The sequence below is a fragment of the Schistocerca gregaria genome, chromosome 7, assembly GCF_023897955.1.
Source record: "Schistocerca gregaria isolate iqSchGreg1 chromosome 7, iqSchGreg1.2, whole genome shotgun sequence".
NCBI classification, from domain to species: Eukaryota; Metazoa; Arthropoda; class Insecta; order Orthoptera; family Acrididae; genus Schistocerca; species Schistocerca gregaria.
In genome coordinates this window covers 43368425-43395547 of record NC_064926.1, presented here as the reverse complement: position 1 = coordinate 43395547, position 27123 = coordinate 43368425, and the positions used below count along the sequence as shown (strand labels likewise).

The following is a 27123-nucleotide window of genomic DNA, read 5'->3' as shown; positions in this document are numbered from 1 at the left end:
AAGGAAATGCAATCCGAAAACAAAGGAAGTAGGTTACAGTACTCTTGTTCGCCCAATGCTTGCATACTGCTCAGCAGTGTGGAATCCGTACAAGATAGGGTTGATGGAGGGGATAGAGAAGATCCAGCGGAGAGCAGCGCGCTTCGTTACAGGATCATTTAGTAATCGCGAAAGCGTTACAGAGATGATGGATAAACTCCAGTGGAAGACTCTGCAGGAGAGACGCTCAGTAGCTCGGTACGGGCTTTTGTTGAAGTTCTGAGAACATACCTTCACCGAAGAGTCAAGCAGTATATTGCTCCCTCCTACGTATATCTCGCGAAGAGACCATGAGGACAGAATCAGAGAGATTAAAGCCCACACAGAGGAATACCGACTATCTTTCTTTCCAGGAACAACACGAGACTGGAATAGAAGGAAGAACCGGTAGAGGTACTCAAGGTACCCTCCGCCACACACAGTTAGATGGCTTGCGGAGTATGGATGTAGATGTAGATGTAGATACTACTCCTAAGCACTGCAATTATTGGTCTGCAAATGAAGCAGATGCTGATGTGATGTTGTTCAGTACACCATCCTCAGACAGGAATAGAAATATCTGCACTTACACACTGTACAGATATGGCTCGGGATCAATATTTATGGCACTTCAATCCGGAACCGCGCGACTGCTACGGTCGCAGGTTCGAATCCTGCCTCGGGCATGAATGTGTGTAATGTCCTTAGGTTGGTTAGGTGTAAGTAGCTCTAAGTTCTAGGGGGCTGATGACCTCAGATGTTAAGTCCCATAGTGCTCAGAGCCATTTGAACCATTTGAACCAATATATATGTGAACGCCTTTTCCACCGGTCTGCACCCAACCAAAGCACTGTTGCTGTCGAAAAGGGATTACCAGGGCGGGGCCATCCACTTCAATTGTGCAGAAAGAGAGAGCAGTTGCGGTGAGTGTTGTGGTACATAAATAAATGTCGTGTGACCAGGGCCTCCCCTCGTGTAGACCACCGGGTGCAAGTCTTTCGATTTGACGCCATTTCGGCGACCTGCGCGTCGATAGGGATGAAATGATGATGATTAGGACAACACAACAACCAGTTCTTGAGCAGAGAAAAATCTCCGACCCAGCCGGGAATCAAACTCGGGCCCGTAGTATTCACATTCTGTCGCGCTGACCACTTTTTTCTTTATTAAACAATCATAGAAGCACATAACCACAAAAACAAAATAATGAAGTACTGTAACTGTGTCAAAACGAATTGTATCCTACATTAGCCTGAAGAACACATTTCAATATACTTAGTGCCCTTTACAAACTTACAAAACATAACAAAAATTTTAAACTGACAATAACATCTTCAGTCCAGACAGAAACATAGAACCAAAACACAAACATATTAAAGAGAATTATAATTGACTGTCTTAACTAGAATTGCAGTTCAATTGATTCACAACCGTCCAAACTATTCACAGAAAGTCATTTGGAACATACAAACGAAGAACAAAGACATGCACAGGCAATATAAATTAAGGAAAACGCCAAATGAAGTTAATATCACCGTTGAGAAGTCGGGAGGAGTCTGGAGAACAGATGTAACCGCTTCTTCGTTGTGTACTTTGTCCGCTTCGTCGTCGTGCATGTGATTTGTGTCCTCACCGACGTCGAGAATTACCCTACGCCTTGTTTTTCAAAAATTATGTCCAACATGCTACCAAACATCGTCCTGAAATTTTGGTAACGTTTCATCTTCCAACGTGCCGTTCTCATATATGCTTCGAAACTAACGAGATTATCCTCACTATTGTGGATGATGGTATATGTCACACGCTGTCCTAACAGCCACATCACCGAGTCGTTCTTGGTAGCGGGAAAATGCTTCGTGTCTGGCCAAAGCAGGTTGTCGTTGCAATGGCAGGTTGGGGTTCCGCGGCTAATCAGGCCCAGCCTCTGCTGCACCCATTTCCAGTTAATGAGATGACCGCCACAAGTGAAGCGATGGCGTAAGTTGTCGACCAGACCACAACGGACGCATTTATCACTGTCGCATAAGCCGATTTTAAGCAACCTTTCCACTCAGCTACCGGGGATGGATCGTGGTGTGGTAAGGTGCAGATTAGATTAGATTAGATTAGTACTTGTCCCATAGATCATGAATACGACACTTCGTAATAATGTGGAACGTGTCAGGTTAATAAAAGGTGTCTATACAAGATATTAAATTACACAAAATATTACATGACACTTAAATTTTTAATTTTTTTGTGGGGTTAGGGAAATTACCCACTTACTACATCCAAAAATTCATCTAATGAGTAGAGCTATTACATAAAAGGCTAGGAATGCCACTTATTTGTTGGGAACAAGCTTTTATTATACTGCTGGAAATGAAATTTGTAAAGTGAGCAGTGTGTGTGTGTGTGTGTGTGTGTGTGTGTGTGTGTGTGTGTGTGTGTGTTACGGCCTCCGCAGTGTGAGCAGCGTTGTGACAGAAGTGGGGTGTGGCGTGTTGCAGGCCCCCAGGAGGACAAGCTGCTGGGTTCGATCCTGCTGCCGTCGTACAAGGTGTCGCCGTGCTCGGCGGACGACAAGGTGTACCGCAAGTTCTCGTTCAAGGCGGAGCACGCCAACATGCGGACGTACTACTTCGCGGCGGACTCGCGGGAGCTGATGGTGCAGTGGATGAACGCGCTCAGCCTCGCCTCCATCCTCCAGGACACCGCCAGGTAGGCCCACGCGGCGAGGCGGCGGCGCGTCGCTAGGTTAAGGCACCGCTGCGACTGACGTTCCGTAACACACCGCCCCGCGAAGGAGCTGTCCGAATGGGGCGGCAGTCATTAGATGTGACACAAATGTGCAGACAAACAAGTGATAGCAATTTCAGAAAAATTAGATGATTTATTCGAGAGAAAGAACTTCACAAATTGAGCTCCTCCGGCCGTTATGAAAGCAGTTATTCGATTACGAATTAATTAACAGAGTTGTTGGATGTGCTCCTGAGGGTTATCGTGCCAAATTCTGTCCAATTGACGTCTTAGATTTCCAGAATCCCGTTCTGATTTGAGGGCCCTACCGTGGTCGCCAGGGGGAAGGGATTTTTGTTCTGCCCAAAGATGAAGCGCCAGGTTCTCACTAACCCTCGTAAATGGGTAGTGGATATACTGCCGATTTGAGACCCAAGCGACGAAAGCGGCCGCTTGGAGAGCCCAGTGCAGAATTTGCATACAAGGTATATCATCTAGCATAAAAGTACGGTGCCGCGTCATCTTTTAAAATAACTACCACTGCATGTTAATCACAGTTAATCTAGCCTTCTTCTGGGTCTGCTCACGTATTGTTATTATTATTATTATTATTATTATTATTATTAAAGGGTCCACTACACTGGATGAAGAAAAATTCACGCACTGACTTCGCAGCGCAGTTCCTCACACACTAGCAACACAAAAATGTCTGTCACAAAATTTCGTCCTGTGCATATTGCCGGCAGTAAATGGGTTAAATGGCTCTGAGCACTGTGGGACTGAGGTCATCAGTCCCCTAGAACTGACAACCACTTTAACCTAACTAACCTAAGGACACACACACATCCATGCCCGACGCAAGAATCGAACCTGCGATCGTAGCGGTCGCGCGTTTCCAGACTGTAGCGCCTAGAACCGCTCGCCCATCCCGGCGGGCGGCAGTAAATGGACGTTAAAGATTGGCTATTGGCAACACATATGTATGGTAATACCTCTGTCAGCAGGTAACGGAGGTGCTGTGCAGTTGGTAAAGTGGATAGTGTTTTGGGTTAGCATGCAGGAGGTTGAGGGTTCGATTCTGGGTCGAGGCGTATGTGTTTTTATTTGGCAGTTTCGTTCTGCTATATTATATTGTAGTACAACCGTTTCTTACGTCTCATGTTTCCGACATCTTGATGTTTGGAAATTACTTCAGAAGGACATTGTTGGTCTTTCTGGTGCCATAAGGTCATAACGAATGTAATGCATCCGAACTTAGCAAGAATAATAGTTGGTACTAATCGATGGGTCCTCTGGAATCTAGTAGATGCAGTAGATTGAAACAATTTGCGTCTGCTACGTCCAAAGGTCCGTTTAGATGCTGGTCACTGAAAACCAGTGCAGTTCCATTTCCGTGTTCGTAGTATGTAAGCGCAAATGTTTTATAGAAGAGCCACTGTAATCGTTGTTCGACGACTAAGACAGAAGATGCTGTACCACGAAGACTACATTTAGCAAATATAAACACATTCACCTCGACTCAGAATCAAACACTCGACCGCCTGCATGCTAACTCAAAACACTGTCAACTGCACCAACAGCACAGCACTACTCCTATGTGCTCAGAGATAGTCACCGTACGTGTGATTACAGTGTTGCCAGATTGCCAATCTTCAACATCCACTTACTGCCGGAAATATGCGCGGAACGACATATTGTGGGGGGACATTTTTGTAGTGCTAGTGTGTGAGGAATCGCGCAGCGAAGTCGAGTGCGCGAATTTTTCTTCACCCTGTATTTCGCCATGTATTCCTGTTCTGTACATTACATTACGCCTCAATTGGAAAGCGTAACAACTCTTGAATCTTGAGGTTTCTGAGGAGGATGGGCTGTGTGAGGATCCACGAAGAGCAAGATACACGCTTGTAATTACACATCCCCGCAAACAGCTCGCTGGCGAATCCATGTTTATAGCAGTACTTTTCCTTCAATTATCGTATACTTCCGCATGTCAGTTTTCCCTGTGAACTGTGATCCACCTAGCAGGCAAGGTGATTTTCCTAACTGAGAACAAACTGTAGGGAACAATCCCTGAGACGATAAGCAGCAAAACATGTCAGATGGACATATGGCCGGAAATGCGTTCCAGGCGTGGTACACCCATTTGAATGTGGAGATAGAAGATCTTTGAGAGTGCAAGTTGCAGCTATGGAAAGCAGACGTGAGAACACATTAGGCAAGGGGTAATGTTGTATCTGTACTAGTGTTTTAGCTGCACACAGGGCAGTGAGGACCATCACACAGCAGCCACGTTACCCTTCGTACCACCAAACGCACGACTTCCAGCAGCGGAGGCAGCAGGAAGTGAAGGCTCTGAGCACTGTGGGACTCAACGTGTGAGGTCATCAGTCCCCTAGAACTTAGAACTACTTTAAGCTAACTAACCTAAGGACATCACACAACACCCATGCCCGAGGCAGGATTCGAACCTGCGACCGTAGCGGTCGCGCGGTTCCAGACTGTAGCGCCTAGAACCGCTCGGCCACATCGGCCGGCGAAAGTGAAGGGATGCCTCGCCTGTGAGGCTTTGTGGATGGATGTCTGGTCCCATGAGGCGGTCGCCAGTGATCCCCGTTCACACATTGAGGCTGAACCGGTGCTGATGATTCTCTGTTTCCCATACTCCACAGGTGGGTACTGTGAAGGTTGATAACACCGCCTCTTACAAAGGTTGTCTCATCTGTGAATAGGAAGGCTGACAGAAACCCCAGCACCGTGGTGGCCGTTTCTACGAATCAGAGACAGAACTGTCGCCACAGAAGCAAGTCCGTGGGTAACAAGGCCAGCACTCGTTTCAAGTGATACGGATAGCGGCAGTTGTGCAGAATGTTTTGCGTCAGTGTTCGTCAAACTTCGTTGCTCAAGAGGAAATACTAACATTGTGGAGATGATGATGTTTGGTTTGTCGGGCGCTCAACTGCGCTGTCATCAGAGTCCGTACAAAGTCCAAATTTTTTAATAGTCCAACTTTTTTACACAATCCAATCTAGCCACTGTCACGAATGATGATGATGAAATAATAAGGATAACACAAACACCCAGTCCCAGGGCAGGAAAAATCACCAACCCGGCTGGGAATCGAACCCAGAATCCAGTGATCCAGAGGCAGCATGGCTAGCCACTAGACCACGAGCTGCCTTTGGCCACATATGTACTGGACCCTGTTATTTACTGATAAACTACATAAATTAGTATGTTATGAACCCCCAACAAACTAGCTAAGGTAATGGCGTGGTAAGTTGACCGGCATTCTCGAAGTAGATACCGTTGCATATTGGCTCAATTCAGAACACTTCGTGACAACTGTGATCTGTTTAAGACTACTCCCAACCTCAGCAACCTAACAGACGTAACATTGTAGTTGCGTATTTTATCTAAATTCAGTAACTGTAGTTGTTTACGTCTAAACAATCAGCAAACAGTAGCATAAAAAACATTTAAATTCGTAACCGGCTTCAGGCACTTAGTCTCCTTTTTCAGACGATTATAGCGATCACATTATTTGCTAGTGTCAACAATAAGGTGCATGCAGCGTATTGCTATGTCGTGTGGTTCACAGTGCCTCTACATAAATGGTATAAAGAAGCCAGACAACAAGAAAGATAGCGTGCCAGTACTGGCATGATTGCGCTTGTTGTTTGGCAACTTTATACCATTTTTGTACACGCACTATGAACTACACGACCACACCAATATGTTAGAGGAGGGGGAGATTAGAGTTTAACGTCCCGTCGACGACGAGGTCGTTACAGACGGAGCACGTGCTGAGATTAGGGAAGGATGCAGAAGGAAATCAGCCGTGTCCTTTCAAATGAACGATCCCGCATTTGCATGCAGCTTTTTAGGGATATCACACAAAATCAAAATCAGGATGAGCGGACACCAGTTGGGACCGTTGTTCTTCCGAATGGAAGTCCAGTGTGCTAAGCACTGCGCCACCTCGCTCGGTAGCAATATGCCGCATGCATCTTATTGTTGACACTAGGAAATAATGCGATACCTGTAACCTTCTGAAGAAGGGCACGAAATGCCTGAAACCTGTTAAGAAAATTAAGTTTGTTTTATGCAACTGATTGCCGATTATTTCGAGACATACACTATAGCTGCGTGGCGGAGAATTCTTGATTTCACTTCCTTGTGCGAATATTTAAATGCGCTATTAAATATGGGACACTACCACAAACGTATGCTCAATTATTTAAATTACAATTTTCTTCTATACACAGCGTTGTATTGATATACCTTGCTGCACACAAGTAGCGCATTTGAAGATGAGCTTGTCTGTAATGCTCATTCACGAAACCATGTTACTCTTGTGTCACAATTCATGCTATACCAGCTGATCGGTACGAGTTGCGAAGGCCCCTGAGTTGTCAGTACAGGAAGATAATCAAGAAAACATTGCCACTGTACACCCTCTCCTTACGGTCAATTTCACAAACGCCAGTTGAAATTAAGAACATCTTAAAATAGTACTCTGTGAGCCTTTTTGTCAGTTACTGAGTAGGAAAGCTACACCACTAAGTAGCGGTTAACGTTAGTTAACGTTTTTGGGCTCAGCTTTTACTTCCTAGATGCACATCATGATGAAACACGGCTGAGAACCGCAGGCCGCACGAATACTTTATTCGCGCCGCAGTTTGACGACCACTGTTCTACACAGTCTTCTGTCGTACCATACGCTGACGGACTGCCTGCCTGCCTGCAGCTGGAGCTCGTACTGCCACCACTGCCGCAACTTTTATCTGCACATTGCAACACCCTTGGAAAGCATTTCCGGCTATATATCCGGATCATCTTTCCTGCTCCTATCCTCTCAACATTTCCTGCAGTATGTGACCATTTAGCAAGATCCTCATGTGTATAATAACAAGAAATTTGTTATAATGTTTATCGTTAAATAATAATAATAATAATAATTCTTAAAGTCATCAACTCAGGCAGGGGAAAAACCAAATGGATAAAAGAAGTTGAAGAGGACCTCAGACAAGCAAACATAACAGTAAACGATGCAGAAAATAGAACTGAGTTCAGGGACATCATCAAAAAACATAAATTTGACACCACAACACAGAAGAGACCAGGATGCAAATGGACAGCGGAGCGAAAGAAACAACACAGTGAACACATGAAGAAAATTTGGGCTCAGAAAAACATAAATAATCATCATAAATGAATTCAAGTTCAAACGCTCTCTTAAATGGGAATAATCGAAAATAATAATAATAAATAATAATAATAATAATATCAATAACATGGGAATTGTGGGTCCACCTTGGTGCAAAACACTTTTGTCATTTACTTATTCCCCAAACTATTTTCAGTGATAAATATCGCTTATGTATGTAAATTGTATAACGCAGACATACATAACTTCACGTTTTTGTATTTATTTACTGACAGCCGCTCACACAATTACAGTTGACTTACGTATGCCAGGAAAAGGGAACGGAAAAACACAGAAAATATCCCGCAGACTGTGACAACTATTTAAAACCATATTGTAACGTATAATAAATACGGTATTATGGAAGTATTCACAGAAAACAATATTTAAAAAACAAACGGTACGCAAGTAATAATGTTTTACAGTGTTTTATAACTATGCTTTTTTGCATGTCTTACAATTAATGAAGCCACTGATGATAGCTATATTTGTCACTGAAACTAGTTTGAGGAATAAATAAATAACTAAGAAAAGTGCTTTGCTTCAAGGCGGACCCACACTGTATGCGAACACGGACCAGTGGAAGAGTTCCAAGATAAAATAATAATATCGTGTGGCTCATACCTTGTTACAATTATTTTCGCCTGACGCCCTTTCGGTAAGAGGCGTGGCAGTTTAAATCATTGCGGTAATCAAACCCAGTTCCATCGCGTGAAAAGCGTGAACGCTACCTTTTGGCTACGGACAGGAATAATTATATTTCTGACTCTAGTAAACTGAGAAAAAGCCGAAGGAAGGCAGCTGGTGTCTATGGTAGAATAGGGAGGGATAAGGAGGGTGACAATTTATGTGTCGGTTGTGTGGAAAAATGTTCTGGAAGTAGTGCTGGCTGGAACAGAGCTGAGAGGCTGGCAGGACGGCAGCTGCTTTCTCAGCACGTGCTGGAAACGGACGTTGCAGGAGTCCAGGCACGGTCCAGTAATTTGAAGCGCTCATTGGCGCGAGCGAGAAATAACTAACGGAACTGCCTGCGTGCGGCTGTTAAGTCTGGCTAAAAGGCAGGCATGTTAAAACAACTGCGGGGAGAGCAGTGGACCTCACTAAGTCGAGGAGTCAGCAGGCAGCTCTCGCTCTAATGAGGCCCGTGGGACCCAAATGTGCTTGTGGAGGTGCGGCGTATATGAAGTCGGGAGAGCGTGATCTTCAGTGGTCAATAAATTTGGTGGAGGAAGCCAGGAAGGACCCATACTTGGCATTGGGGCCACGAAAAGCTCAGAGCGCTGGACAAATAGATATAACCGTTTGGGAAGAACAGTTCAGCAACATGCTCAACGTAGATAAAACCGAAATCGCATACGAACCGATCACCATGGAGACAGACCTAGCGGAAACTAGCCCCTTCACGGCGGAAGAGGTTCACGAGATAACAACGCCTCTAAAACACAATAAGGCTCCAGGTCCCGACGGAATATGTAATGAACATATGAAAGGTTCAACTAGCCTACTACTCCAACCAATAACAGATATATTAAACTTATGTCTACAAGAGGGCAACAAACCAGAAATATTGAGGACGTCGATTATTATTTAAGGGGAAAGGCAACCAAATGGATCCGAACTCCTACAGGGGGATTGCCCTGGAAAAACTCACATTAAAGATACTATCAAGTGTTATCACAAAGTGAATTTCTGAAGAACTAGACAAGAAGATCCCGGAAGGACAATTCGGATTCCGGAAAATCATTAGCAACGTAATAGATGATGTAGAGGACACATTAAGACATACCCAAAGAAAATTCCACGCAGTCTTCGTAGGTTATAACAAGGCCTTCCATAAACTAAACAGGCGCATACTAATCTCAAAACTAGAATCAATAACAGGGAAAGATAAACTTACAAGGTGATCCATAACATGTTGACGGACAATTTCATTCAGATCACAGACGACGCAAGCACATCGAAAACGATAACACAAACCAACGGCGTATTGCAGTGGGACCCACCAAGCCCTCTACTTTTCAATATTGCCACATACTATGTTGTACAGATAATAAGACAAGAAACGGAGGACGTTAAAATCTACATATATGCGGACGACATAGTCATCGGATCAAACTCCAGACTCAACCTGCAAACAGCAACCAACGAGGAGAACAAAATGGAAATTAACACGGGTAAATCCGTTAAGGTGACATTCCGCAACGGAGGTCGAGAAGCTGCGGAAGAGAGAACATATCTTAGGACCGAACCTCTTATGTCAGCCAGTAGCTTCAAATATCTGCGACTGACTCTTCAAACCACTGTCGGATCATTCCGAATACATGTAAAATTTTGAGCAGAAGCTGCCACAAAAGCCATGTTTGACATCAAGGCAATATCCAGACTGTCACTGAAAACAGCCATGGCTTTGTTCGCCGCAAAAATAGTTCCCTTCGCAACCTATGGAATAGTTCTCATTTGGTAAAAGTTGAGGCTAAAGACCTAAGGACCCTGGAAGCAGTTAAATCACGCATCTTGAGAGCCGCCTTGGGTGTTTCAAAACGCACAAAGTTGAGGCTAGTATACGAACTCGCCAGGGAACCCTTTTTCATAGAGAAGAAGAGAAGGGAAATTTGGCTTGACTTTTATACAACAAAAGCCATGACAAACAGATCCTGGACCAACACAAATATAGAACTCTGACACCCCGTGAACTCAATAGCAGTGCATGGAAACCACCACAAATATCTAAGAACAAGAGTTTCCACGACCGCGGCAGCAACTGTACGTGTGAAATGTGCGACCTACCCTGTGACCGTTACCACGTGGCCAGCTGTAAAAAGCGAGTAAAATCACTTGTAGAACCCTGTAAATAATAAACAATGTGAACACTGAAATGTGACGAACAAGGTGTGATATCACAAAGTTATGTAATTTATGTAACTTAAGTACAAATTGTGCACGTTTTTTCTAATAATATATTTGTTCTAGTCCTACGGGAAACTGAAACAGTTGATAAATTCGCCTACTGTCCTTGTGTCTGAGGGGCTCTCCAGCTTTCCTGCTTTTGCGTGAAAGGGTGCGCCTTAATTAACGAGCACTTGCCGATATGGAAACGTGGCGACAGCAGCTAGATTGGGGGTAGTCATTGATAACAGCGAGACGGGCTTGGTAAGGTGATATAAAACCAATACAGTCCCTTCCAATGAAAGCATGTTTTTGTGTGCCTGTCCTTCTCCCTTTTAACTTCATACTCGTATCCTGTCTCGATCGTGGGTGATATCGTCGGTTGGCAACATTAGAAACCAGTGATATGCGACTATTTGTGCCGGCCACATCCAATCCATTGGTCGGATCAGAGAATATTTTTAAAGTAGTCGTATTTCTGAAGGACACTGGTTAGCCTGTTGCGTAACAGTAATGAGAATTTTAACCTTGTCTTGCGGGTGAAAGGCTGATGACACTTACTCATACTGTTACTATCCGTGTAGCAGTGCAGAGAACTAATGCGGATCCGCCAACGTGCGTTTCCGTCTAAGCCTGCAGAGCAGTTCGTCGCGTCAACTTGTCTCGCGCGCACATTGCCAAGAGAGCACGGATTCTGGCCTCGGCAGGAAGGGCGGATTCACACGGGGCCAAGGATGCTCAGTCGGCTGGGCGGAAGGGACACTTCAGTTTCAGCGGCCGAGTTCACTCAGTCAGCCGACAACCAGTCACGTATTTTTCTTTGAACGCCACGCGCTCGAGGTGTCGCCTCTTTGGTAGGAACAAGCAGAGCAACACTGCAATCCGCCAGTCACAAAATTATTGTATTCCATCTAAGACTGATAGCAATATTCCCGATAACTACTTCTTTTTCCAAAGACGCAAGCATTATCGCGTTTCTGTGACCAATGGACATCATCAGTATTACATAACTTATTCATAATGTGTCTCAGTAACTAACGTAAAGTGCTACAGGCCAAAGTATTGAGACGTCCACAGACACCGACATTCCAACAACAATCACGTAGTCCGACAAAGAATACTTTCGCGCTACGCATTCATTTCACAGACACGGGTAATGTGTTTTTAGCCCAGTCCGTAGGTATGCTGGACCTTTCAAAAGAACCAAATTTTGTGAACTTTTATGGCGTAGTATATAGGCGGCATCTAGTGTAGAATCCAAATTTTTCGTCTCGAGAACCCTCTGCTCTAACTTACGGGGAGCCAAAAGCCGAGAATATGTTACGATTTTATCATTTTTTTCTATATAATTTTTTTTCTTGCATCCAACGACTAAAGCCTAAGACACTTCGTGTAGAAAGAACAATTTCTAACGGTTTGCATTCGTTAAATTTCTATTTACGCCACATACTTACAAAGATACAATGTTTCAAGCAAACTATAAGGATCGAGTACTATTTAAGAAAAATGCAGTAAGAATGGATTTTAACATTATTATTTTAATATTTCAATTGTTTTAAAAAGTTATTACTAGTACGCCTGCGAACCAAATGGTACACTTTTGTAGTGTGTCCTCTCGCTCAACCTTGAAAAGTGTCGTCGTCAATGTTGTCATCATCCCTATCAGTAATGTCACACACGATGTCATCGATGACATGGAGTTCATGACATCATCCATCAATAAAATCAGTCTACTGTACATAAATGCAAATTAAAAACCTCTCCCTTCCTTATCTCCAGCCAATCATAATGCAGTATTTAAAATCCAAGATGGTGGAAATAGCCCAGTGTGACAGTGGAAAATTAAAAAAAAACGCTCACTTCTCCTACCTCCAGCTAATTATAGCTCAGCTAGCAGTCCTTACCTCCAACCAATCAAAGGGCAGTATTAAAAATCTGAGATGGTTAAACTAACCCAATTGTGTTCATGAAAATTAAAACACTTACTCCCTCCCCTATATCCAGTCATTCATAGAGCAGTACTATCCTTTAAAAAGAAAATTGACGAAACAGTCCAATTTTGTCAGTGACAAACTTAAAATCGCAACTAGACAGAGCGTAGTATTAAAATGATGGGGTAAAATGTTGTCAAATTGGATTATATCTTACATATACATCGAGTCACAGCCATCCCCCCTCCCCTCTCCTCTGCCCTTCCTTATCTCCAGCCAATCAGAACGTTGTAGTAAACACGCAAGATGATGTAAACAGAGCAACTGTGCTTTCTACCTCACACCCTCGTCCTTCCAACAATCGGAGCTTGGTATTAGGCAATGAAGCAGGTTATGAAAAAAATGACGTAATATCAATTTGAAAAGCAAAAAATATATTTGCACGTGGAATGGTGCACACACACACACACACACACACACACACACACACACACACACACACACAAACACAAACACACCATAGTGATTGACTTCTCTCGCCTACCTTTCAATCAGAGCCTAGTTATAAAATGAATGAGCCGGTTACAATACAATACAGTCCCATCTGGGCTGTGCCCAAAAGTATCTGAATGATCATAATTATTTTCGCGAAAAAGAAAGACAAAAAAGAAAAGAAGTACTCTCGCACACCTCCCTCTCCTCTTCTCAAATCACAACCCAGTATTCCTGTGAACACTATAGCCCCATCTCGGCTGCGCTCTAAATTATCCTAAAAATTTATCAAAAAAATATGTATCTGAACCGCATAAAAATGGCGAACTATGTTTTCATTACTAACTTCCAAACGGTCGTTTTCGCTTAGCCTCCTCAATCATATCAGTAAATTTCATTTGAAGCTTTATGTATTATTCGAAATGGAATATGCGAATGAGTATATAACATACTATTTATAAATAATTAATAACTAATATTTCATTATAAAATGTAAATAAATAATTAATAATTTGCAGTTATCTAACTTGAGTGTTGCCTTAAATACACTTCCATAAACCCTGAAAAAGCGAAATAAAATCAACACCTGTTTTGTATCATACATTGTTACAGTCATCAACAGAAGACTGCAGTGTCAGTCAGATGTTCGATTTCTACATAACATGTTGTTCACTGTCGCCAGCAGATGTCTGCACTTTTCAAACATTCGAAGTTCGACCTCTGGACAACATTAAGCCTTAAATTAATGATTTAGCACATCTGTGATGCCTGTAAAATGTCATAATGTTCTAAAACGTCTGCAAACCACGTCGGCAACGCACTATGTTTATGTTGATTATCACATTGTTAGCAGCAAGTTAATGTTCTAATCTGTGTGAATTCCTATGGGACCAAGCTGCTGAGGTTATCGGACCTTAGACTTAGACACTACTTAAACTAACTTATGCTAGGAACAATACACACACCCATGCCCGAGGGAGGATTCGAACCTCCGGCGGGAGGAGCCACGCAATCCGTGACATGGCGCCTCGAACCACGCGGCCACCCATATTCATCTATAAAACTTGATTATGAACCCTAAAATATGTGTTAACGAAGGGGGGAGTGAAAATGTATCACTAGAAAAATATAATCGGTCACAATTATAGCAAATAACTTGCACATAATTGAGGTTAAGTAAACAACATTGTGAGGATAAAAATAAATAATTTCACCTCATTTATGATGCTTCTCAAATGCCACCATATTATAAAATGTTTACGTTGAAGCAGTATCTAAATCCATAAAGTGTATTCGGTATGATAATATGTACTGTCATCACCTAACATTTTTTCCTCGCGTTTTTAGAAGGGAGGCGAAATTAATGCATCTCTAGAGAAAAATATAATTGATGACAAGTAGTAGACAAACTGCTGAATTCGGAATTATGACTCGCTAAATCCCGGTATTAATTACAGCACCATCTAATAAAAGTATCACCACATGCATAACAAAAGAAAGGAAGGTGTTCGATTTTGGGAAGAAATAAGGAGTTTTATTACGATACATCACTTAACCTGCAGAAGGAAGTGTTTTGTTTATACACACTAACTACATGACCAAAGACGGTAACAGAAAAATCTCCAAAGTAAAAGTGGGAGCCAATATTTCGAAAATAAATTAAATTTTTTGTCATTTGTTGTAATATCTTACATACTTTGCAAGCAAATTAAATGCTTATCTATCTTAATTCTTCCTAAATTATTAAAATTCACAGAGCTAGTATATTAGCGCTATTGCATTAGGCTCAGGCGTTAGACACACACCTTAGTCCCAGACTTGGACCTAAAGGTTCTGGTTCGTGTTAGGTGACAGCCTCTTTGCTATGACGTGATCATTAACCCTGTAGCCTGGTAACATTACGTAAAACCAATTACCTCGAGTGCGCGTCTTCATAAAATTATGGATAATTTTAAAAAGCTGAAGATGGAGACGCGAGAAATTGTGCCTCAACAAGAGTAAACGTATCAACTTAATTAAAAAATGAGAGAAATCAAATTTCACATATCGTATTATATACTTGTGGTGACACATGAAGCAATCCCCCTCTACACTCCATGGTGGAGCACAAAGTTGTGAGATCTCACTTAACTCCAAAAATTCAGTATCACTCTCTCTGGACGCTACTGTTCTTTAGCGAGATATCAAGAGTCAGCGACTTAGATCTCTGTATCTGCAGCCCATATTTCCCTAAAAAAACGCTTTCATACATCTCGTGTATGCAAGGGATCGTACTCAGTCAACACACACGGCATAATGTCTGTACGATTATACAGTGCTTTTGTTTCGAAAACTAATGCATTGGCACAAAACTAGAAATACACTCCTGGAAATTGAAATAAGAACACCGTGAATTCATTGTCCCAGGAAGGGGAAACTTTATTGACACATTCCTGGGGTCAGATACATCACATGATCATACTGACAGAACCACAGGCGCATAGACACAGGCAACAGAGCATGCACAATGTCGGCACTAGTACAGTGTATATCCACCTTTCGCAGCAATGCAGGCTGCTATTCTCCCATGGAGACGATCGTAGAGATGCTGGATGTAGTCCTGTGGAACGGCTTGCCATGCCATTTCCTCCTGGCGCCTCAGTTGGACCAGCGTTCGTGCTGGACGTGCAGACCGCGTGAGACGACGCTTCATCCAGTCCCAAACATGCTCAATGGGGGACAGATCCGGAGATCTTGCTGGCCAGGGTAGTTGACTTACACCTTCTAGAGCACGTTGGGTGGCACGGGATACATGCGGACGTGCATTGTCCTGTTGGAACAGCAAGTTCCCTTGCCGGTCTAGGAATGGTAGAACGATGGGTTCGATGACGGTTTGGATGTACCGTGCACTATTCAGTGTCCCCTCGACGATCACCAGAGGTGTAGAGCCAGTGTAGGAGATGGCTCCCCACACCATGATGCCGGGTGTTGGCCCTGTGTGCCTCGGTCGTATGCAGTCCTGATTGTGGCGCTCACCTGCACGGCGCCAAACACGCATACGACCATCATTGGCACCAAGGCAGAAGCGACTCTCATCGCTGAAGACGACACGCCTCCATTCGTCCCCCCATTCAAGCCTGTCGCGACACCTCTGGAGGCGGGCTGCACGATGATGGGGCGTGAGCGGAAGACGGCCTAACGGTGTGCGGGACCGTAGCCCAGCTTCATGGAGACGGTTGCGAATGGTCCTCGCCGATACCCCAGGAGCAACAGTGTCCCTAATTTGCTGGGAAGTGGCGGTGCGGTCCCCTACGGCACTGCGTAGGATCCTACGGTCTTGGCGTGCATCCGTCCGGTCCCAGGTCGACGGGCACGTGCACCTTCCGCCGACCACTGGCGACAACATCGATGTACTGTGGAGACCTCACGCCCCACGTGTTGGGCAATTCGGCGGTACGTCCACCCGGCCTCCCGCATGCCCACTATACGCCCTCGCTCAAAGTCCGTCAACTGCACATACGGTTCACCTCCATGCTGTCGCGGCATGCTACCAGTGTTAAAGACTGCGATGGAGCTCCGTATGCCACGGCAAACTGGCTGACACCGACGGCGGCGGTGCACAAATGCTGCGCAGCTAGCGCCATTCGACAGCCAACACCGCGGTTCCTGGTGTGTCCGCTGTGCCGTGCGTGTGATCATTGCTTGTACAGCCCTCTCGCAGTGTCCGGAGCAAGTATGGTGGGTCTGATACACCGGTGTCAATGTGTTCTTTTTTCCATTTCCAGGAGTGTAGAATTTAGTGAGGATTTTGCCTTTTTTCATTGTAAATTCAAAGTTTGAGATATACCTAAAACATTTTAACAGTATCTGCATGTATTTTAATAAGTAATACAGAAAATTTACATGCTGAACTATTAAATTTAACGATTTATTGTGCTTGAAGAGTGTGCGAAATCTTACATACAATACACTTTTCATTTTGCTCGAGTTTTCGTACAAATCTTGCGATTATAAGTCTGCAAGTTTTTGTATTTTAATGAGTCATTCGGACACTTTAGAAACGGAAAAATATTTATCTGAAAGGTCCATAGAGCTGGCAAGTATATTATGCATAACGGAGTTACGTCGTAATCGCCTGCTGCTCTACCTAAACATTCTTATCAGTAGTGCGAATATGCTAGCTGCGTAATTTTTGATAAGTAAGAGAAACAACTTATATGCATCAATACGTAATTTGGTGGAAAGTGTGCGGAATCTTGCAATAAATTATAAATTGTTTCATTTGCTTTCGAGATATCGAATCGCATCTTGTCTTTGGAGTTTCACACACACTGTTACTGTCTTTGGTCATCATGTGAGTGTGCATAAACTGTGAATGTCGTTCTGCAGCTGACGTGATATATCGTAACTATTAAAACTGCTTATTCTTCCTTTATAATTAACACGTTCTTCTCTCCTTCCTTACTTGAAAATCGAACTGTGCATTAGATGTTGGTGTAGTTGATTACAGATTTTCAGCAAGGCATAATTCTGAATGCAGCAGTTTGTATTTTACTTGTCGTCGACAACATTTTTTTAGTGATGCGTTACCTTCACTCCCCTGCCAAACTGGCGACGGAATACACTTTGTGTGTTTGGATACTGTTGAAATGTAAATATTTCATTCTATTTGATGGCTGATAGGTTTTAGAATATTGGCCGGCCGGTGTGGCCTGTGGTTCTAGGCGCTTCAGTCTGGAACCGCGTGACCGCTACGCTCGCAGGTTCGAATCCTGCCTCGGGCATGGACGTGTGTGATGTCCTTAGGTTAGTTAGGTTTAAGTAGTTCTAAGTTCTAGGCGACTGATGACCTCAGAAGTTAAGTCGCATAGTGCTCAGAGCCATTCGAACCATTTTAGAATATTGTGGCATTCCACAAGCATTATAGATGAGGTAAAGTAATCAATTTTAGCCTTACAATGGCTTTTATTTAACATTAACTAAGCCCAGAACATTTTCAATAATTATAATTCGACTACATTTTTCTAGTGATACATTATTTTCACTCCCACGGCTCCCTCCCCCCTCTTCCCCCTCTCCCCCCTCCCCCCACGCCCCTTGCTGGCACATAGTATAGAATTCACAGTCAGATTTATAGACTTTTCTTTTTCTGCTTCCTTTATTGAATTTAGATTCCACCAGTGAGAGGGGGGGGGGGGGGGATCGGGCTAGCAGCAGCTTCGAGTGTACAGAAGAGTTAAAAACGTAATAAGAAGACAATAAACAAAAAAACAGGCGATAAAACGGTGTCTTTTTGAAACTGTAACATGGCGAAAATTTGTTGAAGTGAGAATATAAAAACAAAGCATTGGTGATGCTGAGTAAAACACATAGTAATTAGGTAGGCACAATTAAAGAACACGGCGACAGTCTGGTTTCTGTTCGCAAGACATAAAAAACTCACCTAGCGACAGTATGGTGTCTGTTAGTAACACTTAAAAAAAGGGACACAGAACACTGGACAAATTTATAGACAGATATGTATGAACTATAACCGGGTGCAAACACTGTGATAAACGCACTTTTTGCAATGCTGATGCAGTGTGCAGACATTTTAGAGTATTATGACGTTTGACAAACACCATAGATGTGGTAAATAATTAATTTAAGGTCCTATTGTGTCTAAAATAAGTGTTGTCCATAGACCGAACTTTAAATTTTTTTACCCCTGCAGATACCTGTTCATGAAGTGATGCAGAGTTCCAACATTTGACAATTTCAACAGAGCCGCTATCTATTGTTGACAGTCAGCAACTGGGATATACAACAGCAGTTGATTTTATTTCGCGTTTTTGGGGGTTGCAAAATGGTTTTTAAAATAAAATTGTTATTAGACAGCTACATGTTACCAATTTGTTATTTATATTTTAGAAGCAAATGTTAATTTTTAATTATTAATAAATAGTTTGTTATTGACTCGTTCTAATATTGGTTAGCAAATGGTATACCTGTATAGCTTCTAATGAAATTCACTGATGTGAGAACGAATGCAGATCCTATACGTCTCTCGCAAACTGGACCCTCTCCCCCCCCCCCCCCCCATCCTTTGGTTTCCTCCATCCTCTCCTGCCCTAGCCCGCTGCCACGCCTTTACCACAGTGTCCTACCTGGTCTTCATCTCCGCACGCTCCATACCCTCGCCCAAGGTGGCTTCGGCCAACTTCCCCTCCCGGATGCTGTTCTAGTGCCTTCCGTCTACCCCTCCTACCAGATTTAATCCCTCCTTCTCCCCTGCCCCCTCCTCAGGGCCCCCTCTCTCCCTTCCTCCCCCCTTCTCCCCTTCTCTTTTCCCCTGCTGAACACCTTCTTTTCCCTTTTCACCCCCTCCCTCCTGGGATTCCAGCACCTTTCCTTCTCCCCTCCACCGCCCCCCTCCTACTCCCTCCTGGTTCCCCCTACCGACTCTCCCCCCTTTTTCTTCCCCCTCTCCTCCCGTCACCCGGTGGTAGGTCCCCTTCGGTGCAGTGATTTTTAACATTTTCGTTGTGGTGTCAGTGTTACTCCAGTGCTGTATGCAGCGCGACGTTCCACCAGCACCAGCAGTGTCAGCAGTATCATTCATTTGTGTACCCACTGTGGTGTTTCTTTGTTTTCGTGGAGACTCACAGTATTCATTCCCCTCATGTGTGTATGGCTCTCATCTATGTTATTTTTAAATCTACCGTTTCTACTCATCTGTTTTTGTTCTTGTTAATTCATCACTTGATACCATTCTATGTTATGTGTTATTTTCCTATGTTTTCTCTGTAACTCTCTTGGCTGAAGAGTGGTGTACTGTGCCGCTGCCAGCCTGTCCCTCTTTATGGATTGAAATAGCAATAAAGAAAAAGAAATCACTGATGTCACTGTTCAGATTTGTTGGAAGTCAGTAATTAAAACGTAAGTTATCATATGTAATTCAGGTACATTAACATATTTTTATAAACGTTTGAGATAGCTTTGAATGCAACATAGATGGGACTTACTCCAGTTGGCTTTTGTATTGAACTGACACCATTTGGGTCTACCCTGTAATTGGCTCTTACTTTTTAATACAGGACTACTCAAAAAGAAGGAACAGGTTTCAAACATTTATTGCTTCCCAACTACAAAAGATAGAATCAAAAGTACAACATTTCTGAACAGAGAAAAGTTCAAATTTTTATGTATACAATGTGAACAGCATGTGCTAAGTGACAAATATCAAATCGGTGGCTCGTTTCCTGCCACACACGAAGCAGCTGGTCTCTCGTTATCGAATTCACAGCTTCAACAATCCGATGTCGCAGACTATCAAGAGCGTCAGGCATACAGGGAATAAAAACGCGGTCTTTTGCGTAACCCTACACAAGTTGTGAGGTCTGGAGACCTGGGAGGCTGCCGGCAATAAAGTTCATATTCTGCTCCTGCTGGGGGAACGAGCTTAAGAGAGGTAAACAATACATCTAATACAGCACTCCTATTGACAGGTAAATAAAATATGTTTGACGAAAAGAGACTTTTGAAGCATGTCATTCAAGTTATGAATGTGACACGTGTGAAATTTGCTGTTCAAAACAGAGCAGATTTAAGACCGAACTGCAGACAAGAGATGACCTGGGATTTCCCAGGATGGAGATGTGGAGGGGAAATTTAGCTCTTGGAAAGCAAGCGTAAAATGTGTGATATTCGTGGAAGTGAATAAGTGAGGCAGAACGGAAATACTGCAGCGCCTGCAGAACAGAATGCAGCGCCAGGATTTACGAGGGGCTCACGTGCAAGAACGTTGCGAGCCGGATGATTGATGATGGTGGCGATAAATGACGGCCTTCCGCGACTGTTCCAGTGCTCGCCATCGTCTGCACCAGAATTAATCCTCCTTATTCATTAGGCCGCCCAGTTCCTTGCTCGTGTCTACCTCTCGCTCCAACTCAGACAGTGATTTCTTTCTGTATTTCATGTTGCAGTTGATAATCGTGTGGTTTAGTTTGGCATGTACCAATGCCCCCATTTGACCTTTCCTATCGAGAGAGTCCTACATTCATCCAAGTCTTTGTTCATATAGATAGGTTTATCTCTTTTTTATGTATTTGTTTACGTCATCATATTCCGTGAAAGGTGCATTATCACGCACAGCTGATCTTTCTGTTCGTTGACTGCAAGATTCTATCACAGTCAATCAAGAAATCGATGTTGCATGGAAACGTTGTGTTTCGAAAGCTACTGCACTCTTCGCAGAATTGAAGTAGACTGATCCAGAAGAGGTGTAATCATTTGGTGTAAGGGTACACTCCTATTCTCAGCGACTTAGAGATGAGTGCGGGATGTGAACACGAATATTGTCAAGGTGACTGACAGCTAAAGTTTATAATCGTCGTGCCGCAGCGAAATAAGGGAGATGGTACTTTGATGAGCTTCTGCCGTAAAAATCAAACAGCAAGATCCTGAGCTAGAGAGTTATACTGAAAAAAAATTACAAAAGATGAGTGATTCTGAAGCTATTTAGCTACAAGAAACCTAAGTAAAATAAGAAGGTAAGGAACCATATCCTATAAAACATATCAGACTCTAAGAAATGGAAACCATGTTGCTGTGTACAGAAAGATTGAATCATGGAATCCCGGTGATACGGCAGTCATTTTCTTTAATAAAACGATACGTATCCAGGTATCCTGCATTACAGACGTTAGTAATATCAAGAAAAGTCCAGGAAACACCAGTAGAATCAAATCATTGTAAGAATCCAAGATGTAGGATCGAACGTATATGGTTTTACGAGGACGTTTGTTAGTTCTTGTAACATCGAACACATTTCTCTATTACGAATATTTGTTACGTTAGTGTCCTTAACCCACGCAGTACCAATGCAATTACTATAACGCGCTTTACCGTGGGGTGTGTGGTCGGGACGTGCTTTACGTCTACCCTAAAAAAGGTTTAAAAATTCATTAATTGTTATTGACTTACATCAACAATATACTTTTTAAAGAGTTAGGGTCCAGAACCTGAAAATATCTTTGAGCACACTCTTACTAATGTCAACACATTTTCAGTAACGTGTACTACAAAGCTGTGGGTACTTTGTGACTACGACAAACAAATTTAAAAAATGCAAATTTATTTAATTTTTATTCACAATATAAGTTTTGAAGTGAAACTGATGTGTAAGTAAGGCCCTGAATCTGAAAATATTTAATATGACATTCTTTATGTAAAGTGGTATCTACTCCAAAAACTTAAATTGTTGGCTTAAGATTAACTGAAAAATTTAAAACATTTATGAAATGTGGTAGAAGAATTCATTAAAAACAATACATACTTTTTCAAAGTTTTAAAATATGAAGTAACTAACTAGATGACAATACATTCAGAAGGCGAGCACAAAGTACTCCTCCTTTGTTATAGTGAGGGTTGATTTACTGAAGGGGCTGCATTGACATTATGTCTCAACTGTTCAACGTCGTTAGAAGTGAAATAAGTGTGTTCTGCCGAAAGAGAACCTCTCGGGACAAAATATTAGCCGCCCCCTTCAAACAGCACAGCGATCGCCTTGGACTGCTGTGGGTGGTGCAGTACGGGCTGAGGCCACTCTGGTGGCCACGGTGGTGAACTTGTGTGTATGTGCCAGTAGGCGTGGTGACTATCCCTGAGACAACCTGTTTTCGGTTATGCCCACTGTGTTCACCTCCAGTTTAACCTGACTGTGAAAACCTCTCAAAATAACCGGTTTCTGAAATAACAGATTTGCAGTTCTTTGTTGCTATTATTTCCAGTAATAATCGTAGGGGTCGAACAAAAGATTGAAAAATTCTAAGACTATCTCAAACTTTTGCCAAGACCTTATGACCACCTATTTTGTAGCCGGTATATCCACCTCTGGCACGGATTAGAGTATCGACGCGTAGTGACATGGAAGCAATGAGCCCTTGGTAGATTGCTGGAGGGGGCTAGCGCCACAGCTGCACACACAAGCCACCTAATTCCCGTAAATTCCGGGGTAAGGGGCGACGAGCTCTGGCGCCCCATTTAATCACATTCCAGATGTGTTCGCTCGAGTTCAGATACATAGGAGCGCCAGCACACCAGCTGGAACCCGCTACTGTGTTCCTCGAACCACTCCATCACACTCGTGGCCTTCTGACATGATGCGTAATTTGCTGAAAATTGCCGCTGCAATCGGAAAACATGATCGTCATGAAGGAGTTTAAGTGGTCTATAACCAGTGCACGATGCTCCTTGACCCTCATGGTACCTTTGCACGAGCTCCACTGGACCTATGGATGCCCACCTAAATGTTCCACAGAGTGTAATGGAGCCGCCTTCAGCTTGTTTCCATTCCCGTAGTACAGGTGTCAAGGAGATGTTCCCCTGGAAGACGACGGATTCTCGCCCACCGGCATGATGAAGTAGGTATCGGGATTCATCAGACCATGAAACGCTCTGCCGCTGCGCCCAGCTCCAGTACCGATGGTGACGTGCCCATTTCAGTCGTAGTCGCCGATGTCGTGGTGTTAACATTGAGACATGCTGCATGGGGGCTTAATTAAATACAATGGAAATAATTTTAGTTTTTGTCACTGTTTGTCCGGTTACGCAATCTCGTAACCGGTTCGCTCTGAATGATATTAGTACGCAATCTGACTGCATAGAATAACAACAAAGAATGAAAGGAAATTTCCGTTAAATTGATCAAGTCCCCAGCAACTATAAAAGCTACGAAACAACAAAGTACAAATGTAACTGTTCTGTGTGTGGAAGTGTGATTCAACGTACACATCTGGCACGGTTCTACCTCAATAAGAAAAGATATTTTAAACACGATTTACGCTGAAGGTATTAAAAATGTGGAAATACTATAATTGCATATAGAAACCAGAATTACAGTCTAACACAAGAACACGATCCAGATGCTTTGTTGACTGAACCTGTGACCAAGAGGCATAAGACATTTGAAATAAAAAATTTACTTTAGCTTCATATATATTGACGAAAAATACCCTCTGATCATTACAACATCCCCAATCCAACAACAACTGGTGTCTTGCCCAACAGAACAACTGCACACGACATGGTCACAATTAGTACTCTAACTACGGCTACCTCAGAACTACTACTGCCCTCAGCAACTTCTCAGCTGCAACTGCCAGTGGACGCGGCTGAATAATACTCTTTGGAGCAATCTCTGGCGCCGTGGCTCAGTGTAGCCACCTTTCAATGCATTGGTCGTCGGCTGAGAAAGCCTATGGTTAGGATTGTTCAGTGCACTGTGTGTTCAGACACACTTGTACTCTGCCCAGCATTAAAGTCTGATGTCAGGCCCGCCAAGATTGGCCACCTACTACTGTACCAGTGCCCAGCGTACGACGTCTGACATCTGTAATGAGGCGTGACCACCCAACCCCACAATGTCTGGACGTGCCTTCACCGTGGTTTTGACACTTATTGAAGACAACACAGCACTTCTCGAACACCCGACAAGCCACGCCGTGTCCGAAATGCTCGCGCCGAGCCTGCAGGTCACCATAATCTGCCGTCGGTCAAACTGAAATAGATGGCGCTCTTTCGCCATTGTACAGACGGACAGCGCGCTCAGTGACACTTCAAGCACCGCGCGTGTGCCTGGCCGGCAGCCACTCCTCGCCAGGTGACGCTGCTATCGTCCGGACTCGTTTGTGTCGACAGCAAGTCGGTGGTCTTAATGTCTGGCTGATCAGTGTACTTTTCAAGACACGCACAGTCACAAAATCAAATAAAAGTCGTAAATACGAGAAACTTCATCCTCCTGCTGTTCGTTGCTTTTCACCAAAAGTAACATGAAGCTGAATACTGCAAAAAATCACCAGTATGCTCCTACTGACTCCGATATTTGGAAAGTTTGCTCAATGAACATATCGTAGTCGAGAACCATACCACTATTTGGGCGTTACGAATACTCGGTGGAAAAGGCTGAAAACTGAGTTTGGAGAAATCTGTTTTTCGTATCAAGTCGTCAGGTTCCAAGGGCTGCAAGCAGATAAAGGCGCATTATGTAGACACAGGCAACAGATCAGCTACATTCTGTTTTTATTATAAAATGTGAAATTATTGTTAAGTTTCGAATTTATTATTGTTGCCTTAATTTGCTTTCTCTTTTTTCATTTCATAGAAATGGCAGGGAAATAATAAGATCTGTCTAAGAAAATTAAAGTTCTTTTTCTTTAATTTTTTGAATGAAAAATCCATTTTGTAATCAAATATATTTATCTCGTTTTAACAGCAATATTAATGTAATTGATTTTTGCTGACAAAACTGAAAAGGCCCTAAAAAAATTCAGCACGAGAATTTAGGTAGTAAACAAAGTAGAACATTTACCAGGAACAATTACACGATAATAGTTAAAATTTCCGTAAGGGATTAATTCAATGGCCAATATTTGTTGTCCAGTCTGTTGTTGAATACTCGTTCTATAATGTGTTGACCTATAAAACGACTGCTTTCACCAGAAACAATAACACTCAAAGTTGATAGCAGTCTTGTCGATGTTGTTATTGAAACAGCAACCCATATTTCAAAGCAACGGAAATTTTGTGAATTAGCTGTACTAGTTTTAAAAAGTTTTAAATAAAAATCGAAGATTTTAGTATCGCTGCTGTTGCAAACTGATATACCAGTTTTTTACTCGTGTATTAGTAAAAAATTAAAAAGCATTGTTATAACCGAGACCAAAAAGACACTGAAAAATACCTGTTATTCGGAACTAAAGTACTGGTATCGGTCGACGGAGAGACGTGACGGAGTGGCAGAGGAGCTGTGGTATCTAGACGCGCCGACGACCACACCGGGGATGAAGTTGCCCGACTTGCCGATGTACCAAGGTGTGGTGCAGCAGCTGCAGCAAAGCAGTACGACGTGACAACAGTGGTAGTGTAAGATCCTGACCGACAAGCACTGGAGACCCGTGCCAAGCATTGCGGCTGGCAAAGAGAAGATGCAGGTCGTGGGTTTCCTAATCGGTGCGCCCACACCGCTGCTGGGTGAAAATTCTTGTTAGCGTAGCAGTTGGTTTCACACCTGACTGTGACTGCAAGCTGTCTGATTTTCCGAGCCAATACTGCTCCATCGATGAACATCTGATGGCGACTCCCTCGCTCACAGCGGCAGATAAACCATGTCTTCGAATGTTCAAACAGCACACTAGACCATTGATTCCCAACCTTTCTTAGACCATTGCCTCTGAGTGCAATCACACATTATCTAGTACCTCTGCCCTACCCCCACCCCCTCCCTCCCACACCCCAGCCACACATTATCACCAACTTTAGCATATAACTAAACTGTAGAATGAAAGTCTTTTCTTGGAACACCTTTGCTTTTAAAATGATAAAAGACAAGTTATATTTAGTTTTTGTGCGTGTGTGTTTGTGTGAGTGTGTATATGTTTGTGCGTGTTAGAATGAATGACGGAGGAATTCGTGGCGTGTCTCAAGTGCTATCCAAAACTCCTTCTCAGATAAGAAACCCAACCATAGTGATCGAAGTCACTTGTTACAAGACGTTCTTCTCCTGCATTACTCTTCTCCACTGCGACACTTGCGTGACCTGCACACTGCAATCCCATTTAAAATCAATCAGATTCACAAATGTGCACTAAACTTACTGCTTGTAAATCAATTGATTGCTTCATTCCTTACTACTGAACCAACGGAAATTGGACGACATCAGGCTTTTAATGCTTTGTGCCCAACCACTCTAATAATAATAATAATAATAATAATAATAATAACACTGTGTGTAGCAGCCCTTATACACTCCTGGAAATGGAAAAAAGAACACATTGACACCGGTGTGTCAGACCCACCATACTTGCTCCGGACACTGCGAGAGGGCTGTACAAGCAATGACCACACGCACGGCAC

The 27123-nt window shown here is 43.2% G+C and overlaps 1 protein-coding gene across 1 annotated transcript in view; it reads left to right on the top strand.

The window, feature by feature from the left end:
* LOC126281829 (uncharacterized) overlaps positions 1–27123 on the top strand; it is a gene marked incomplete at its 5' end in the record, with an annotated part of 691657 nt that overhangs the window by 88747 nt on the left and 575787 nt on the right. Inside the window, one exon of the mRNA XM_049981062.1 lies at positions 2508–2718. Coding sequence (XP_049837019.1) covers positions 2508–2718 — 211 coding nt within the window. The remainder of the gene's footprint in view (positions 1–2507; positions 2719–27123) is intronic.